At 37.2% G+C, this 21,578-nt stretch overlaps 1 protein-coding gene across 1 annotated transcript in view; it reads right to left on the bottom strand.

The window, feature by feature from the left end:
- Positions 1-21,578, bottom strand: part of slc12a10.1 (solute carrier family 12 member 10, tandem duplicate 1) — a 90,972-nt gene that overhangs the window by 36,803 nt on the left and 32,591 nt on the right. Inside the window, exons 12-13 of the mRNA XM_055194396.2 lie at positions 20,065-20,172; positions 19,850-19,973 (exon numbers count right to left, since the gene is read on the bottom strand). Of these exons, the coding sequence (XP_055050371.2) occupies positions 19,850-19,973; positions 20,065-20,172 (232 nt within the window). The remainder of the gene's footprint in view (positions 1-19,849; positions 19,974-20,064; positions 20,173-21,578) is intronic.

The following is a 21,578-nucleotide window of genomic DNA, read 5'->3' as shown; positions in this document are numbered from 1 at the left end:
CTATAACAACTTTTTTCATTATGAAAGTAACTAATGTTCACCTCTTAATAAACTTCCAAGTGTCTGCTTTCAAATGAGACCAAACTTATGCTTTTAGTGCAAAGACTTTATAAACTGTATCTATTTTAGTTTGGCTATGACAGTTTTTGTGGGGGGGTTCGGAAAATGGAATGAGGGCTAACAGGTTAAAGTAGAAAGTAAAACCTCTGCTTGATAGTGACCCTAGCAACTTATCAACCCACTGTGGACGTTGGCATGAACAATCTATTTATTTCTCCTTTCTGTGTTTTTTGGCAGTCTGTAAAACGATAGCTCCGAATTCTTGTTAATCTGTTAGGACAGTCTATCGCACAACAGCTTTTTCCATTTAAACGCGTTTTCACCGTGTTTTCGCTGATGTCACGCTGTACTCAAATGCTGCCGCTCTGTCTTTTGCCACTCAGTGAGCGTAACCGCAGTCCCTCTCGCCGACGTCATATACATACCCTCTATTCCAGGAAATGTCTACAAGAATATTTATATCTCTGTTCTTCAAATTGTTACAGGTATTTTAATGATAATAAAGAATATTTTGAATGATTTTGTTTAACGAGTGTTGCTTTTTTAAATGCATGTTATAAACAACTCTAAATAGACAGGTAAATAGGTAAATAGTACTTTTGGAGTAAATTTAAGGATGGGTACTTTTTACTCTTGCTCAAGTACATTTCTAGAGAAAAAACTGTACTTTGACTTCGCTACATTTGGGGGCGTTTCTGCGCTACTGTAAAATGGTAATAATTAATACATATATTTTAAAAAAAGTTTATAGGGCGTGTTAGAAAGTTTCGCTAGACAGGCAGCGTCACCCTTTAGCGCGCGACCGCGCGGTCACCCTTTAGCGCAGGGGTGGGGAACCCTGGTCCTGGAGGGCCACTGTCCTGCAGAGTTTACTTCCAACCCTAATTAAACACACCTGAAAAGTCTTCAGGATCACTTGGAAATGAAATGCAGGTGTGTTTGATTAGGGTTGGAAGTAAACTCTGCAGGACAGTGGCCCTCCAGGACCCAGGGTTCCCCACTCCTGCTTTAGCGCATGCGATCTGCACGTAGATGATAGGAGAAGCAGATGAGGGCGTGTGTGTGAGATATCAGAGGCATATCATCATGCGTGGCTTCAAGTTCGGTCTATGTTTTCACTCCAAAAGGGTCAAAAAGAATAGTTTCATAATGCGATGCATGCTTTGTTCACTAAACGAGCTGACATCTCAGCGTACAGGAATTTAAGATCCAACCTGAAGTGGTCACAGTAATGTCTATGAACACTATTAATGGTCATTTCACACACTGTCCGAGTTTTTTGCCAAGTGCACTCTTGTGGAAGCGATGACAAAACCTAGTGTAAGTTTAACCATATACAGCACGTTCACATCTGCACATTTTCATATCATTTCCCCACAACTAAACAAACTGAACAGCATAATGTAAGGACATCTTGCATTTATACACAAATCCGGACACCTCACTAATGTGTAGAAAATACATTCAAAATATAGCTGTAGACAGCGATACGGGGCCAAGCAACAATGGTCCTGCAACACGCAACGAAGCTGAAAGGACATGCAATTGAAGAATGCAATGTAGCAGATATGTATGGGAACTATCAGCACACAGGACTCAGAGATGAGAATGAACATAATGAAAAAACAAAAATTTTGAAGTATAATATTTATTTGCATGCTGACCTAGAAAACAATTGAACCACCAAAGCATCATACATGTTACACATGAGACTTAAACCAAAAGAATGAATTGAAGTTTTTGACTCTAAAGTGAGAGACTTCAATTGCTGCCCTAGCCAGGATTTGAACCCAGGATCTCCAGGTGTCATGCCTGTCACTCATCTGGTTGAGCTACAGGGGAGACATACGTACATACAGCTGCTTAAGCTAGATTGCTGAAGTGACAATGTGTATGTTCAAGTTTGGATAGATTTTTCTCAAGAATAGAATATTTTTTTAAATCTCCTATGGGTAGTCAAACCTGTTCGAACAGGTGACTCTACATGACACAAATTGTGTCAACCATTTTAATTGCTGCCCTACGCTGGATTTGAACATGCAACCTCTGGATTTCATGCCCATCACGCATTTGGTTGAGCTACTAGGAAGGCATAGATTACCCCATCAAATATACTCTGTAGAAGTTTAGTTGATTAAATGGTTTAAAAGTTATTCCTGTTGACAAATGTATTACTTTTGAACAAAGATAAATATCAAAATTCTGTTTGGTCATTTCTATGTGGCTCGGTCCAAAGATTATCTGAGCCAAATTGTGTAACAATTCAACAAACACTGCAAAAGTAGTAGCAAAAAAACTGAAAACTGTACTTTTCAAAATGGCCGCTACTGCATTTTTGAACTGGCGATGATGCTTGGCCACCAAATTACTGCAAGCCGTGCAGAACATGGAAAACAGACTAATAGAGAATAATAGGTGAGAATAAACTCAAAACAAATATTAATAGAAAAACATAACACATGCATCAGACAGGATTCGAACCCTTAACCTCTGAGTTTTGATGCATGCGATTTAATAGACTGAGCTACACAGGCAGTGCAGCTAGCCAAGGTTTTCAGAGCTGCAAGCATTCAAATGGAGGAAGGAAGGTGCAGACATGACATTGCAGAGCAGAAATAACAAAATTACAATTTATATGAGAATCAGATAGTTTAAGTGAGAAGAGTTAAAGTTTAAGTCAAGAAAAACATGTTGTATAGGAATGCACAACATGTTATAATGCAGTCATAATAATTTAATATGACGAAGAGACAATGTCACAGGGACAGTCAACTTTGGACAGGTATTTCTCAGGAATGGCACAGAATATCAAAAATGTGTTTGGTCATTTCTGTGCGGATTGCTCCAAAGTTTATGTGAGCAGAGCCTGGCATAAAATAGACTTAATTTGCAAAAGTAGTAGCGAAAAAACTACTTCACATATGCTATGAAATAAGATATGAACAGAATGTTGATAACTGACAAATGAGATATCGTTGCAATCGACATAAACCAGTGAATAAAAATTCACAAAGAAAATGAATATCAGACAAAGTTTTCAGAAGTTATGGGCTGTTTTATATAGTTTATGAACCCTAGGTGGCGCTGTCTTCAGATTTCCCAGGTACCTTCAGGACATCATACCGATGCATCCTACCGATTTTTGTGCCGATACATTATATAGAATAATAGTTATCACAATTTAAAACAAAATTCAAAATAGTGGACAGGCGGTTTGGTCATTTCCGGCATAATATATATCGACAGATTGGTCATGAGCCAAGGAATCCATAGACACCAAGATCATAATTTTCTATCAAACATTTCAATAGTTATGGGCAAAAATAGCCATTTTTCATATCTCATGACCCATAGGTGGCGCTGTCCTCAAATTTGGCATGGTACCCCAGTTCATGGTCCTTATGAAGGGTACCAAGTTTCATTTCAATTGATCAAAGAATGACCGAGATAATGACTCAGAACGAATTTTGGGTCGACATCGATAAAAGTACACATTTATTACTTTTGAACAAAGACAAAAATAAAAATTCTGTTCGGTCATTTCTCTGCGGCTCAGTTCAAAGATTATCTGTGCCAAATTGCGTAACAATGCAATGAACGCTGCAAAAGTAGTAGCGAAAAAATAAAATACTGTACTTTTCAAAATGGCCGCTACTGTAATGGGTGGAGTCTTAATGTAAGGTGGTCATTGTAATGAGCGTGAGGAGAGGAATCAGATGTACTAGGTAGAGTTTTTGTTGATCAAATGATTCTACAGTTATAACCATTTGAATATTGAATTTTTGAAGTGTTGGTGGCGCTATAGAGTTAATGCTAGAGACCCCATAGTTGGTCACATGACTATTTAGGACCACCACTACTAGTGTGCCAAATTTGTTTCATTTTCCTATGTACGGTTCATAGGGCTGCCATAGACTCCCATTGGGGAAGAAGAAATATAATAATAAATATAGCTGCAAGCAGCAACACGGGGTCAAGCACCTTCGGCGCAATGCACACACAGCACAGCAAGCACACAAAGCACAGCAAGCTCACAAAGCACAGCAAGCTCACAAAGCACAGCAAGCACACAAAGCACAACAAGCACACAAAGCATAGCAAGAACACAAAGCACAGCAATTACACAAATCACAGCCGACACACAAAGCACAGCAAGCTCACAAAGCACAGCAAGCACACAAAGCACAGCAAGCACACAAAGCACAGCAAGCACAGCAATTACACAAATCACAGCAGGCACACAAAGCACAGCAAGCTCACAAAGCACCGAAGCACACAAAGCATAGCAAGCTCACAAAGCACAGCAAGCACAAAAAGCACAGTAAGCTCACAAAGCACAGCAAGAACCACCATAATGCAGAGCAACAACAGCAAACATGGAAAAATAGAACACATGTGAACTACAGACAGGTTGAGAAGAATTGATGAGGAAGAACAAAACGTCATGACTCAGGTGGGATTTGAACCCAGGAACTCAGAATCTCAATGCATATGATTAACTAGATGCGCCACTCAGTTGACACAGTTCATGAAGCAGCAGACAAGAGATTAGAGAGCTGAAAGGATTAACATATGTCAATCACCAAAGATGCAGGAAAGACACAGCAGAAGCACCACAATGCAGAGCAACAACAGCAAACATGGAAAAATAGAACACATGTGAACTACAGACAGGTTGAGAAGAATTGATGAGGAAGAACAAAACATCATGACTCAGGTGGGATTCGAACCCAGGAACTTAGAATCTAAATGCAATTGGTTAACTAGATGCGCCACTCAGTTTACAGAGTTCATGAGGCAGCAGAAAAGAGATTAGAGAGCTGAAAGGATTAACATGTCAATCACCAAAGATGCAGAATTGACACAGCAGAAGTAGAAATAACAGAAATACAATGTACATGAGCTCAAGTGAAATTGAAGACAAGCAGATCATTATGTATAGTGATGCTATACAATGTAATATACAGTCACATTAATTTATTACTATGACAAATACACAACGTCACAGGCACGTTGAACTTTAGAGTGGTATTTCTAAGAAAGAGAACAGAATATCAAAAATCTGTTCGGTCACATCTGTGCGGATTGCTCCAAACATTATACGAGCAGAACCTGACATAAAATACACAAAATTTGTAAAAGGAGTAGCGAAAAAATCATTTACCATATGCCTTACAATAACACCTGAACATAATGTTGGAAAATGACAAACAAGGTATCGTTGTGATCGGCATAAAACAGTGAATACAATTTCACAAAGAAAATGTATATCAGACAATGTATTCAGAAGTTATAAGCAGTTCAATAAGAACTGTTATAGTTTATAACCCCTAGGTGGCGCTGTACTCTGACTTCCCATGTACCTTCAGGACATCATGTCGAAGCTCCTTACCATTTTTTGCGCGGATATGTCCAATAGTTCAAAAAATATAACAATTTATTTGAAATTTCAAAATGGCGGACAGGCGGTTTGGTCAAACCCGGCATAATTCACATCGACAGATGCGGCATGAGGTAAGATCATAATTTTCTGACAAACAATTCAGAAGTTATGGGCAATAATAACCTATTTTTCTATCTCATGACCCATAGGTGGCGCTGTCACCACATTTGGCATGGACCCCAAGTTCATGGTCCACATGAAGTGTACCAAATTTCATTTCAATTGATCAAAGAATGACCGAGCTACAGCTTCAGAACCATTTTTGCGTCAACCTCGTTAAGTTTGCGCATTTATTACTTTTGAACAAAGATCAATATCAAAATTCTGTTCGGTCATTTCTATGCAGCTCACTCCAAAGATCATCTGTGCCAAATCTCATAAGAATTGAACCGCATTTGAAGGAGGAGTAGCGAAAAAACGAAATACTGTACATTTCAAAATGGCCGCTACTGTAATGGGTGGAGTCTTACTGTAAAGTATCAAATTCAATAAGCACGATGAGAGCAATCACGTGTACTAAGTAGAATTTTCATAGATCAAATGGTTCACCAATTATAACAGTTTGAACATTGATTTTTTGGACTACTGGTGGCGCTATAGAGTTACTGCTAAAGACCCCATTTTTGGTCACATGACTATTTATGACCACCTCTACATCTGTGCCAAATTTCATCATTTTCCTATGTACGGTTCATAGGGCTGCCATAGACTCCCATTGGGGAAAAATAATAATAATAATAATAATAATAAATATAGCTGCAAGCAGCAATTGCGGGGTCAAGCACCTTCAGCGCAATGCGCACCCAAAGCACAGCAAGCAACATACAACGCAGCAATCACCCAAGGCGCATTGAGCACCCAGGGTGCATCAAGAACACAAGGCACAGCAATCACAGAGCAGAACCACCGCAGTGCAGAGCAACAACGCCAAACACGGCAAAAATAGAACATATGTGAACTACAGACAGGTTGAGAAGAATTGGTGAGAGAGAACAAAACTTTAATAGAAGAACTTATTACATGTCCCTTGCGGGATTTAAACCCAAGAACTCAGATTCTCAAGGCATGTGATTAACTAGATGCGCCACTCAGTTGACATGGTTCAAGTGGCAGTAGAAAAGAGATTACAGATACACGCATTGACATGTGGCAATCACTGAAGGTGCCAATATGACATCACTGATCAGAAATAAAACATACAATGAATAACAGAATCAGAGAACTCAAACAACAAATTAGTCAAGACAAAACCCACACTCATGGGATTCGAACCCATGACCTCAGAATCTCATGGCATGTGATTAACTTGATGCACAACTCAGTTAACACAGCTCAAGGGGCAGCAAAAAAACAGCTTAGGTGCTGCAAGGATTGACATGTGCCAATCAACACAGATGCAAAACTGACAGTGCAGAGCAGAACTAACAGAAATACAATGTATATGAGAATCAAAAAGCTCAAGTGAGATTGAAGACAAGAAGATCATTCTGTATAGTAATGCTATACAATGTAATATACAGTCACATTAATTTACTATGACAAATAGACAATGTCACAGGCACGGTCAACTTTGGAGTGGTATTTCTAAGAAAGAGAACAGAATATCAAAAATCTGTTCGGTCATTTCTGTGCGGATTGCTCCAAACATTATACGAGCAGTACCTGGCATAAAATAAACAAAATTTGTAAATGGAGTAGCGATAAAATCATCTACCATATGCTTTACAATAACACATGAACAGAATGTTGGAAAATGACAAACGAGATATTGTTGCAATCGGCATAAACCAGTGAATACAATTTCACAAAGAAATTAATATCAGATCTTTTTTTTAGGGTGGGATTTGACATGATTTTGTTAAGTGTCTTAAAAAAAATTGTCTACTTGTTTTGTATTTAAATCTAGTCATGATTGCAGGGTTCTTGCAGTCCCATGCTCTATGTGGAGGTTCATGGCCTTGTTTATTGGGTGTCCCCGCCCCCTCGTTCTCATGCTTATTAGTAATCATTGGTTTTCTCCCATCACCTGTTTCCCCTCATTATCTTGTTTGTTCTTTTCTATATAATGTCATTGTGTCCTTAGTTCTGTGCAGGTTCATTTTGTTTTGTTCTCATGTTTGTGTGGTTATCTAGCCGAGTTACCTTGTCAAGTTTAGTGTTATCTGTCTGCTTATGGTGTTTCATGTTGTGTACCCCCTCGTGGGTTTTGTTATATGTTAGTAAATGAAGTGTTTTCTGTTTTCCCCGACTTCGTCTGTGATTGGGTTCATTTGTCCTCTGATCCTGATATCTATTGCCACAGTAATAAAGTGTATTTGTCTAAATATTTTGGGATTCTTTCTCCCTTTTTAATAAAGTAACATAAAAAAGAATCTTTCAAAAGTTAGAGTACCACAATGAGTGTGGCATTTTATATACTGTATATACAGTATTATACCTGAAGCATGTGGTACCGTACAGTAATTAACTGAAATCACTGCTGTCAGTTATTAACTGTAATTCCTAACCTACAGTATAAAACTGGCAACATTGTTGCCAGTAAGACACCGTAATGATACAGAGACAGTAAATTACTGGCAACACTGTTGCCAGTTATTCACTGTATTGTCATAGACACAGTACTATACTGGCAACACTGTTGCCAGTAAGTCACCGTTACAGATGCTGTACAGTAACTAGCTGGCAACAGTGTTGCCAGTAATCTACTCCTAAAAAGTCTGGTAAGGTTTAACAGTGTATGTAACACACTGAAATCAGTATTCAAGTTCAAAGTTCTTATCAATTGGAGTATTGATCAGTATTATCAGAATTGTGCTTCTGAAATGTTTCAGTTCAATAAAGTAAACAAACAAAATAAGGAAACAGTTTCTGAAATGTATCCTCTTACTTGTCTGAAGAAAAATATTTAAAATAGAAAATTGTCCTTTCCTCTAGATTCGTGATCCAATCAGGTCGAAATGGGAGGCTCGCCATCAATTAGGAAAATCCAGCTCAAGGAATGTTCATACGAAAGGAAAAAACATTCAATATTGTGTATCAATGACGATTAACAATTGTACATAATACAGGAAACAAATAAAATACATACAGTTGTCATAATAAATGACAATTTAGACAAATACCTGTCCATTCACGTGTTTCTCTCTCTTTTTGTCTTTCACAGGCACGTGCAACCAAAATGGCGTCAGCGAACACAACACACCATGTGGTTTTACATAATCACACTGCAATGAACAATCCAACCCCTATAACATCACAATATAACAACATTTTGTCTAGTATGGATTAAACAAATAAAATGATATGAAATTTAAAGTGTTGACATTCGTTTTTATGGGTAATTATAACATTGGTAATTAACAAACTCACCAGGTCAAAATGAAAGCTCAAAAAGTGCTCAATCCACACAACCACACTGTATCATTGAATATATGCAAGTTAAATTCTGATTTCTTCAGTTTACATGAACTTAGGAGTCATATTTAATCAAATTAAACCCTCTCGCGTTAGATCGAGTGTCTCTGTCGCTCTGCATCTCTCCTCTGAACTGATGCGGCTTTCACATAGGATGCGGTGTGCGCTGCGCTGCGCTATGAAACCCATTCATTTCAATGGCTTGCGCCGCGCGAGGGCGGTTTTTTGTTGCGCCGAGCAAAGCGCGAGCGCAGCGGAGCGCAGCGTTGACCTTGCGCTCACGCCGCGGTCAAAGTTCAACATAGTTTAACTTTTGCGCTGCGCTCTGTGACAATTACCCGCGCGGCCAATAGAAACGGGGCATCCAAACAAGCAAAATGGACGAAAGCTTATACTCGGGATTCTAAGGGCTTTATAATACAAGTTTATGCTCCTACAGAGACATCGGAAGGAAAGCCGTCTCATGGAAACACGTAGCAATTCAATTTGGCATGTCAGGTGCGTTTTAAGTCAAGCAGCTTGTTGTAGGTATGCTTAAAGTTACGTGAAATGGAGACGAGCAACATCAGTCTCTGTATTCCTCGTCGACTATTTAACACAAATATACTGTAGTAATTTATTGAAAACCCCGCCTACTTTGGTCTGGCCATCAGAGCACAAATCGCTTGGCTGCGCCGAACCCAGCGGCGAGCGCAGCGCACACCGCATCCTATGTGAAAGCGATCCGAAAGCAAAAAAGGGGCGGAGCTTACAATTAAACACTCACTGGTTTACTCATTTCAGATTTATAATTCAGATTGAATTATTCACATGTATTTCCTCATTTATAAAATAAAGGTAGATGTATGAATAGTCTCTATTATATTTAAGCACACTTTTAAAATAATAATATTTAATTATTTAACCAGGGTTACATTTAAGTAAAACTAAATTAGACAAAGTGCATTTTTAAAAAGTGTACTTAAGTATGTTAAGAAATATTGTGATGAAAGTGTACTTACTATAAGTTAAGCTTAATAAGATATTATTACAAAGTGCATTTTTAAAAGTGCACTTAAGTGTGTTTATAAATATTATGATGAAGGTGTACTTACTATAAGTTAAAATTAATTAGATATTTATACAAAGTGCATTTTTAAAAAGTGTCCTTATGTGTGTTAGTGAAATATTATGATGAAAGTGTACTTACTATAAGTTCAAATTAATTAGATATTATTACAAAGTGCATTTTTAAAAGTGCACTTAAGTGTGTTTATAAATATTATAATAAAAATGTACTTTCTATAAGTTCAAATTAATTAGATATTATTACAAAGTGCATTTTTAAAAGTGCACTTAAGTGTGTTTATAAATATTATGATGAAAGTGTACTTTCTTTAAGTTAAGCTTAATTAGACATTATTAAAAAGTGCATTTTTAAATGTGCACTTAAGTGTGTTTATAAATATTATGATGAAAGTGTACTTACTATAAGTTAAAATTAAATACATATTATTACAAAGTGCAGTTGTAAAAAGTGCACTTAAGTGTGTTAATAAATAGTGTCATTAAAGTGTATTCCATTTAAGTATGCTTAAGTGGTCTTTAATTTATATTATATTATATTATCAGCAAGTGCACTTCTCAAAAAGTATACTTTTATTATTTTAAGCACACAAAAAGTATACTTTCAATACACTTAAGTACGCAAATTTTTCACAAGGGAGCACAGCAAGCTCAGAAAGCACAGCAAGCTCACAAAGCACAGCAAACACACAAAGCACAGTAAGCTCACAAAACACAGCAAGCACACAAAGCACATCAAATACACAAAGCACAGCAAGCTCAAAAAGCACAACAAGCTCACAAACCACAGCAAGCTCAAAAATCACAGCAAGCACACCAAGCATAGCAAGCACACCAAGCACAGCAAGCTGACAAAGCACAGCAAGCTCAAAATGCACAGCAAGCTCACCCAAGCACAGCAAGCACAAAAAGCACAGCAAGCACACAAAGCACATTAAGCTCACAAAGCACAGCATGCTCACAAAGCACAGCAAGCTCACAAAGCACAGCAAGCTCACAAAGCACAGCAAGCACACAAAGCACAGCAAGCACACAAAGCACAGCAACCTCACAAAGCACAGCAGGCACACAAAGCACAGCAAGTACACAAAGCACAGCAAGCACACAAAGACAGCAAACTCACAAAGCACAGCAAGTACACAAAGCACAGCAAGCACACAAAGCACAGCAAGCTCACAAAGCACAGCAAGCACCATAAAGCGCATCAAACACGCAAGGCTCAGGAATCATAGAGCAGAACCACCACAATGCAGAGCAACAACAGCAAACATGGAAAAATATAACATATGTGAACTACAGACAGGTTGAGAAGAATTGATGAGAAAGAACGAAACATAAATAGAAAAACCTAATATACGACTCAGGTGGGATTCGAACCCAAGATCTCAGAATCTCAATGCATGTGCTTTCCTGGATGCGCCACTCAGATGACACAGTTCATGGGGCAGCAGAAAAAGATTAGATATCTGCAAGGATTGACATATGTCAATCACCAAAGATGCAGAATTGACACAGCAGAAGTAGAAATAACATAAATACAATGTACATGAGTTCAAGTGAAATTGAAGACAAGCAGATCATTATGTATAGTAATGCTATACAATGTAATATACAGTCACATTAATTTACTATGACAAATAGACAACGTCACAGGCACGGTCAACTTTGGAGTGGTATTTCTAAGAAAGAGAACAGAATATCAAAAATCTGTTCAGTCATTTCTGTGCGGATTGCTCCAAACATTATACGAGCAGAACCTGGCAAAAAATAAACAAAATTTGTAAAAGGAGTAGCGGAAAAATCATCTACCAAATGCTTTACAATAATACATGAACAGAATGTTGGAAAATGACAAATGAGGTATCGTTGCAACTGGCATAAACCAGTGAATACAATTTCAGAAAGAAATTGATATCAGACAAAGTATTCCAAAGTTATAAAGGGTTCCATAAGAACTGTTATAGCTTATTACCCCCAGGTGGCGCTGTACTCTGACTTCCCAGGTACCTTCAGGACATCATGTCAAAGCTCCTTACCACTTTTAGCACGGATATGTCCAATAGTTCAAAAAATATAACAATTTATCTGAAATTTCAAAATGGCGGACAAGCGGTTTGGTCAAACCCGGCATAATGCACATCGACAGATGCGGCATGAGGTAAGCAATCAATAGACATCAAGATCATAATTTTCTGACAAACAGTTCAGAAGTTATGGGCAAAAATAGCCTATTTTCATATCTCATGACCCATAGGTGGCGCTGTCACCAAATTTGATATGGACCCCCAGTTCATGGTCAACATGAAGTGTACCAAATTTCATTTCAATTGATCAAAGAATGACCGAAGTACAGCTTCAGAACCATTATTGCATCAACCTCGTTAAGTTCACGCATTTATTACTTTTGCATAAAGATAAATATCAAAAATCTGTTTGGTCATTTCTATGCAGCTCACTACAAAGATCATCTGTGACAAACTTCATAACAATTGAACCAAATTTGAATGAGGAGTAGCGAAAAAACAAACAACTGTACATTTCAAAATGGCCACTACTGTAATGGGAGGAGTCTTACTGTAAGGTATTAAAATCAATTAATGTGAGAAGGGCAATCACGTGTACTAAGTAGAATTTTCATAGTTCAAATGTATCATTAGTTATAACAGTTCGAACATTGAATTTTTGATCTGCTGGTGGCGCTATAGAGTTACTGCTAGAGACCCCATTATTGGTCACATGACTATTTAGGACCACCACTACAATTGTGCCAAATTTCATCATTCTACTACTTATGGTTCATAGGGCTGCCATAGACTCCCATTGGACAAGAGTAAGAATAATAATAATAAATATAGCTGCAAGCAGCAACTCGGGGCCAAGCACCTTCAGCGCAATAATAAGCACCCAAAGCAAGCACACAAATCACAGCAAGCTCACAAATCACAGCAAGCTCACAAAGCACAGCAAGCACACAAAGCACAGCAAGCACACAAAGCACTGCAGGCACACAAAGCACAGCAAGCTCACAAAGCACAGCAAGCTCACAAAGCACAACCAGCACACAAAGCAGAGCAAGCACACAAATCACAGCAAGCTCACAAAGCACAGCAAGCACACAAAGCACAGCAAGCACACAAAGCACAGCAAGCACACAAAGCACAGCAAGAACACAAAGCACAGCATATACACAAATCACAGCAGGCACACAAAGCACAGCAAGCTCACAAAGCACAGCAAGCACACAAAGCACAGCAAGCACACAAAGCACAGCAAGCACACAAAACACAGCAAGCACACAAAGCACAGCAAGCACACAAAGCACAGCACGAACCAGCACAATGCAGAGCAACAACAGCAAACATGGAAAAAAAGAACACATGTGAACTACAGACAGGTTGAGAAGAATTGATGAGGAAGAACAAAACGTCTTGACTCAGGTGGGATTCGAACCCAGGAACTCAGAATCTCAATGCATGTGGTTTAACAAGATGCGCCACTCAGTTGATACAGTTCATGAGGCAGCAGACAAGAGATTAGAGAGCTGAAAGGATTAACATATGTCAATCACCAAAGATGCAGAAAAGACACAGCAGAAGCACCACAATGCAGAGCAACAACAGCAAACATGGAAAAATAGAACACATGTGAACTACAGACAGGTTGAGAATTAATGAGGAAGAACAAAACGTCATGACTCAGGTGGGATTCGAACCCAGGAACTCAGAATCTCAATGCATGTGGTTTAACTAGATGCGCCACTCAGTTGACACAGTTCATGAGGCAGCAGAAAAAGATTAGATATCTGCAAGGATTGACATATGTCAATCACCAAAGATGCAGAATTGACACAGCAGAAGTAGAAATAACATAAATACAATGTACATGAGTTCAAGTGAAATTGAAGACAAGCAGATCATTATGTATAGTAATGCTATACAATGTAATATACAGTCATATTAATTTACTATGGCAAATAGACAACGTCACAGGCACGGTCAACTTTGGAGTGGTATTTCTAAGAAAGAGAACAGAATATGAAAAATCTGTTCAGTCATTTCTGTGCGGATTGCTCCAAACATTATACGAGCAGAACCTGGCAAAAAATAAACAAAATTTGTAAAAGGAGTAGCGGAAAAATCATCTACCAAATGCTTTACAATAATACATGAACAGAATTTTGGAAAATGACAAATAAGGTATCGTTGCAACCGGCATAAACCAGTGAATACAATTTCAGAAAGAAATTCATATCAGACAAAGTATTCCGAAGTTATAAGCAGTTCCATAAGAACTGTTATAGTTTATTACCCCTAGGTGGCGCTGTACTCTGACTTCCCAGATACCTTCAGGACATCATGTCAAAGCGCCTTACCACTTTTTGCGCGGATATGTGCAATAGTTCAAAAAATATAACAATTTATTTGAAATTTCAAAATGGCAGACAGGCGGTTTGGTCAAACCCGGCATAATACACATTGACAGATGCGGCATGATGTAAGCAATCCATAGACATCAAGATCATAATTTTCTGACAAACAGTTCAGAAGTTATGGGCAAAAATAGCCTATTTTCATATATCATGACCCATAGGTGGCGCTGTCACCAAATTTGATATGGACCCCCAGTTCATGGTCAACATGAAGTGTACCAAATTTCATTTCAATTGATCAAAGAATGACCGAGGTACAGCTTCAGAACCATTATTGCATCAACCTCATTAAGTTCACGCATTTATTACTTTTGCATAAAGATAAATATCAAAAATCTGTTCGGTCATTTCTATGCAGCTCACTCCAAAGATCATCTGTGACAAACTTCATAATAATTGAACCAAATTTGAATGAGGAGTACCGAAAAAAACAAACAACTGTACATTTCAAAATGGCCACCACTGTAATGGGAGGAGTCTTACTGTAAGGTATTAAAATCAATTAATGTGAGAAGGGCAATCACGTGTACTAAGTAGAATTTTCATAGTTCAAATGTATCATTAGTTATAACAGTTTGAACATTGAATTTTTGATCTGCTGGTGGCGCTATAGAGTTACTGCTAGAGACCCCATTATTGGTCACATGACTATTTAGGACCACCACTACAATTGTGCCAAATTTCATCATTCTACTACTTATGGTTCATAGGGCTGCCATAGACTCCCATTGGACAAGAGTAAGAATAATAATAATAATAATACTAACAATAGCAATAGGTGTCTCAGCACCTTCGGTGCTTGACCCCTAATAATAATAATACTAACAATTGCAATAGGTGTCTCAGCACCTTCGGTGCTTGACCCCTAATAAGAAAACCATCAAACGCAATAGTGGCCTGCCGCCCTGCGGGCTTGGCCCCTAATAAAACGGGATTGTATTTTATTTAAATCCTTCCTAAACAATGAATGAATAAAAATAAAAGAATAAAGTATGTTTTTAAAGAAACATGTATTATATATTATAATAATGTAGATATATGGGCCATTCTACCGAATTGGTGCAAATTGACACTTCAAAACTTCTTGAAAAAAGTGTGTTTTTTCCTGCAAGCTTTGTAGTCACAAACATAGTAGAACATCTAAGGAACATTCATTTACTGATTGGACACTTTAGTTTCCTAGCATGTTTTTATACAGTTTAGAAATGTTTTCTCTCTCCCAGAATTTGTCACTACCGAAACACAACAACATTTGATATAAAAATTAGGTTTTTAATAGCCTATTCTGATTTTCTTTACATTAACCTTCTAAATATATTTTTTACATTTTTTTAAAGACAGTGTCATGGTTATATTGATTAGAAATATTATTTTAACAAAACTTTAAGAGTGGTTCATCAAATTAAATGCATTTTGAATGTCCATATAAAACTTCAAGCCCACAGTATAAACTACAGAATTTGGTGTGTGTGCACCCATGTCCATCTGTAATGTTGGTGTACACATGTGTGCCTGTTTTTCCATTACACATTCTAACTTCTCCAAACCTCCTTAACTGATTCTCTTGTTGCTGAGTTTGACTTTTTTGAGTTTGAAGTAAACTTAATTTTTTATTTGATTTGAGGTAGGTTGAATACATTTTCATATAAAAGAACTAGTGATAGACCGATATATCGGCCGATTTTTGCGAGTTTTATGTGTATTGGCATTGGTCGATTTGTGGCTGCTGTGTTCGAGTTTTTCCGGCATTATTTACAGACAGAAATATAGTGTTTTAAGTTCAATAAATATTACTTCTTTAAATTGAGACTTATAAAAATGACACGATGATGCCAAATGTTACAAGTAACTGAGTGAGCAAAAGAAGTATCGGCTCAAGTAAATAGTCTCTCTCAGTCTGTCCGCTTTACTTTCATCTTTCCGTCTATGCATGTTGGTGATTCCTCTCTCTCTGTAGCTATCTCTACAAATTAACCAAAGATATTTACATTATTAGTGTGAGCCTGCCCTGTCTACACTTAACAATAACATGTCAATTTACAATGATACTGATAAGTGCTATCTGTTATGTCATTTATATAAAGCAATCAGTCAAAGTCCCGCTAAATTAGCGCAGAAAGTTTTCCTAGAGACCAGAGGTAGAATCATATAGCCTTCATTTATATCAATAATGAGTCAAGCTACTACTGTATGAATTAATTAAATTAATCTGGCCTAGTTCATTTTATCTTAGTTTGAAGTCCTAGTCAAATCACGTAGAACATTACAGAAATATGACTAACAAATTATTTGTACTGAAAAAGAATATATGTGCACTTGAAAGTTTCTATTTATTTATTAAAATAAAGAAATAAGTGTCATTTTGTCACTACCGAAACAATCACATCACAACCGAAATGTCAACAAATGTTTCGGTTGTGACTGTTTTGGTAGTGACGATTTAAGCTAACTTTGATCCTACTGCTAACATGCTAATCAGTACGTAGTTAACTAGCACAGTTCTCAACATTGAAACATGAGTAAAACCTAAATGACCATTAGAAAAAAATCAAAAAAACTTTATAAATCATTGAAAACGTGTGATCGGTAGTGACATTCATAAATGTCACACACTGATTTCAGAACTTTCGATCACATTTACTTCAAACATGGGACTAATCTAATCACCATGTCACCACAAGGGAGAGAGACACAGACAAAGTTTCTGGTTCAAAATGGAGGGGAGTGGCTTAAAGCATTATTATATTATTGACCAAACTATGCAATGTTTCGGTAGTGACGTGAAAATGCGGTACAGTGTTTTTTTTTTACATGATTTTACATGATTTTTACTGAAAATATCCAATAAATATATTTTTGGTTTTAATTAACAAAAGTATTCAAAATGATACTTCTTAAAACAATGATAAAAAAATTTATTTCATATTTTTTTCCTATGGTGAAATTCAGACCTTGGGGTTTGGGACAACCACCTCTCAATTGAAAGCACCATATAAATAATGATATTTTATATATAAAGCCTGCCGCTACCTCAAATATTACTTTGGGTGTTGATTGGTATTTGCTTATATTTTTTTTATTATCAAACATTTTCCTACATTAATGCTTTTTAAATTAGTTTTTTGGTTCCGGGACAGCAATTTGCACGAATTCGGTAGAATGGCCCATATATTATTATATATTATAGTAAATGTAGAGTTCATTTGCACAAACAGATAAGTTCCATATGAAATTCTAAAATTATCATTTTTATTAAGCTCCTGTTTATGTTCAGTAATTGCACTTTAATGGCAATAAAAATAACCATATAAAAACATGATAACAAACAGACACACACATTCTTTTTTGTTTACTGTTTGCATGTTTAAAGGCAGATGCTGACAAGTTTGTATTTATTTTCATGTTCACAACACAGAGTTAACCGTCAGAAAACATCTGTGTGTGTTTGACATTTTTCCTCAAATGACACATTATGTGATGTTAATGTACCCATTGCAGGACTTTGATAGGCTGCTTTACTTGTAAATAAGCAGAACAATGAGACTTTCAAGGAGAGGGTTGTGACAACCCTCCCAAGTAGTCTGAAATTCAGTGCTTTTGCGCTACTTCTCTATCAGATCGGAAGTAACGAGTAACTAACTACTTGAGTAGTTTTTCATCTAATACTTTTTTACTCTTACTCAAGTAAATAATTAGATTTGATACTTTTACTTTTACTTGAGTACATTTTTGTATAAGTACTTGTACTTTACTTGAGTACAGACTTTGGGTACTCTACTCACCTCTGTCCGACTCATAATGATTTTAAATTGATAAGGACTTCCTAATGACCAAATGCCGTTGTACAAACACAAGCTGTGCATGAAACACAGAATCGCAGCCTTGCAATCCAGAATCGATTTCAGACAGGCATTTTTAATGGGACACACGATTAATCGTTACAGCCCTAGTCTGGAGAGAACTTTCAGTGAGGAGACAGGCGCGAGTACATAAGGATTTAAATGTCATGGTTGCTGCACTCGGATAAAACAACTCAACACAGCACTGACTGCAGAGATCAGGGATTGAGCATACATTGACTGTGGGGGTGAGTAATGCATATGAATCGTCTATGCTCTTTTACCTCAATGGGGAGGGGTGATCTCAGCTCATTTAAGATAATGAGGTAACAGGAGAAAGACGGTACGTCTCCTTCTTATACAGTTAACTACGAATGACAATACTAACTATATTATACAATGCTAACTTACAATCTAAGATAATAAAACATTAAACCATGTGTGCATTTTGATCATAAAAGCGAAAACAAGAAGCACTACTCTACACTGCATCAAAACTCACTTATTAGACAGTAGCAAATTCTTTAAATATGAAAATATAGGCTACTTACAGGCTGTAAGTCAAAAGCAAATAAATATTGACCACATTTCCATCTCTTCTCTTCTCCAAAAAAAAAAAGTCTAACTCTAAAACAAGACTAAACCAAATCAGGCTATTCATTCCCAAACACAGATTAAAGATAAGTATTGCATAATGTTATACTTGCTCTGCCTTCCTTCTGAGGGGGTCGAGTAAGGAAGTAGTATGAAGCCAGGGATCAGGGAGATGGCTGACGCAGTCTCATCTCCATTTCCCTTACTCAACTTGTTTTTGATGACGCTCGCTGGGTATCAATTTGTAGTGTTAAGCCCACTGGGGTTCTTGCAAGGGATTCAGTGTGCTGGCCAGTGACTTATCCTAGTTCCCCCTAAACCAAACTGTGAAGAGTCTATCACAGAGGGAGACGTTGTATTTTCAATACCTAAACTAACTCTTTCTTTTCTCTCAAACAGGAATTGTTTAGAAATATATAACTTGTATCTTGTAATACTATTGCCTCCCTATGACACATCGCTTTTATTGTAACCTAATATTTGTAAGTAGCTTTAGACAAAAGCATTTGCTAACTGCCTAAATGTAAATGTAAGCATCAGATTGTACGTGCAAGTTGGAATTGCCCCACTTTTAGAAAAACCCTACTCTCCCAGGTTCAGGCAACTTTCCTTTTTAAAATGCGCTGCACAAACGTTGGGGTTTACTGTTTTGGAATAGTGTAACTTCATGATTTCCCCTATTTACCCTATATCTGGGATGCCTTCAGGACAGCCAGAGTTACAATACTTTTGCATCATTTGGAGCCTAAAAAGGGCGCTCAAATTTAAACCAGAAAACCCAAATAGACCATTATGTTTTTTTTGCTTCAAACAAAGCATTAGGGGTTTGAATTACACACGGGCAATTTAAAAATGATTGTACATCGAATTTTGTCCCTACGCAAAAATCAACTTAAAATTAAAGTTAATGTAGTTAAAGTTTGACAACTACAAAAAGAAAGTTTTTATAGATATACTGTAAATATGTATGGTTGAGTAACAACAGTATCAACTTCTTTGACTTACCAATCAAAATGAAGCAGAGAGCAATGAAGTAACACAGAACATAGGCACGTAATGGCTCATTGTTTTTTCCATATCCCTTTGCAAAGAAGCCAATGTACGGATAGATATTGTCCTTACAGAGACACTGGACCAAATAGAAATAAAAAGTATTATGAGTTATTTTAATTGGACATAGTCAGTTACATGTTAGCCAATATTAGGGTGTAGCATTTTACCTGGAAAATTTTGGGAGCGGAGACTAGGAATGCAAGGGCAGATGACAAAGTGGCTGCGAATATACCAGCATAGATCAGTGGTCCAAACCCAGAGACTTGGATCAGTACCTGGAAGTTTAATAGAAAACCAATAAAGATTTGTTTGTAAAACCCAGGGAATTATTATCCAGTACAGTATTTATAATACTCAAATTAGCATTGCTCAATTTAAAATATAAAATACATATACATTTAAAATAAAATGTAAAATAAAATGCCAAGTGTGCAACCGACCTTGTCTATTATTTAGGGTTTTTTTCACTCAAGAATTTTTTATTCATTTGGTGTTTTCCCCTTACATAATTTGCGCGTGATTGATTCCATGGACACCAGTCAGGTAATGAAAAAAACTAAAAAGAAGGAAAATTTTCAGGAAAAAAAGAGGATCGCTGGATAGATTTTTAAAATCCAGTGGCTGTGAAGATGCAACCTCCTCCCACACTTTAGCTTTTGCTTTCGAGGCTACTGGGACACAGCAAGATATGTCCAGTCTTTTTCTCCACTCTCTCAGTTAGGACAGTGATCACCAGCGGTATGCCCGCTACAGTGTTTTTCTCCCAGCTGTGAGACTCAAACACATTTTTTGACATGTGCTCTCCCCAGATGTTGAGACCATTGTCTATCGTCATACGATCTTCCCCAGTGGGTGAAGTGTGGTATCCATAGTGCTTTTTTCTTTAAGTTTTATATATTCTTCTGGCACTTCACAGTATGCTTCAGTACCCTGCGGCTAAGCCGATATTATCTGCTTTAAAACACCCCGCTGGTGTTAATGGTAAGAGTTTTTTCCTCCTCCTAGGCGCTATTGCATAGTTCCGCATTAGTCCACGACACTGGCTGCGTCTGAAAACTCAAGGCAGTGGGGACTTGTTGCCTCGCTGCATCATGAGGAAATGACTTCGGAGGGATGAAATGAAGGCAGCTCAGAGAAAGGCTTTTGGACGCACTTCAAAGGCAGCGTGTTTGAAATATAAACAGAGAGCGCCTTTGTGATAACTAATCACATATTTGAAAACTACAATACAAATTTCTCGCTAGAAATGCAATTAAAAGGAAAATATACGTTTATTTACACTAAATTTGTGCTCCAGTCGCTTCCTTGGCCGCCATTTTATTCTTTCAAACTCGACCACTGTTGTCATGTGGTTTTTACGTCAGTAAAGGCGGTAACAAAGTGTCACATTGATATTAACGTCATTGACAGGAGACTGCACTGCCCCGTAACAATGTTTTGAATGGAAATTTTCTCACGATTTACAAGTAGTTTAAAACATTACAGATATTGATAGTAATCAACTGAATAAAATATATAACACTGGCCTAGTGGTTTTTGGACATTTTACTGCAAGTATCTTACAAAAAAATGCACCTTTAATAATGTAGATGAATGCCTTTCTGGATTGTTGGTAAATAGCCACCATATTCAAACAAGACTGTAACATTAGGGACATTTGGCAGAGTACACTCTTAGAACG

Source organism: Misgurnus anguillicaudatus, chromosome 21, assembly GCF_027580225.2.
Source record: "Misgurnus anguillicaudatus chromosome 21, ASM2758022v2, whole genome shotgun sequence".
In the NCBI taxonomy this organism is placed as follows: Eukaryota; Metazoa; Chordata; class Actinopteri; order Cypriniformes; family Cobitidae; genus Misgurnus; species Misgurnus anguillicaudatus.
The sequence above is the reverse complement of the archived record's forward strand: the minus strand, read 5'-3'. Positions and strand labels throughout refer to the sequence as shown.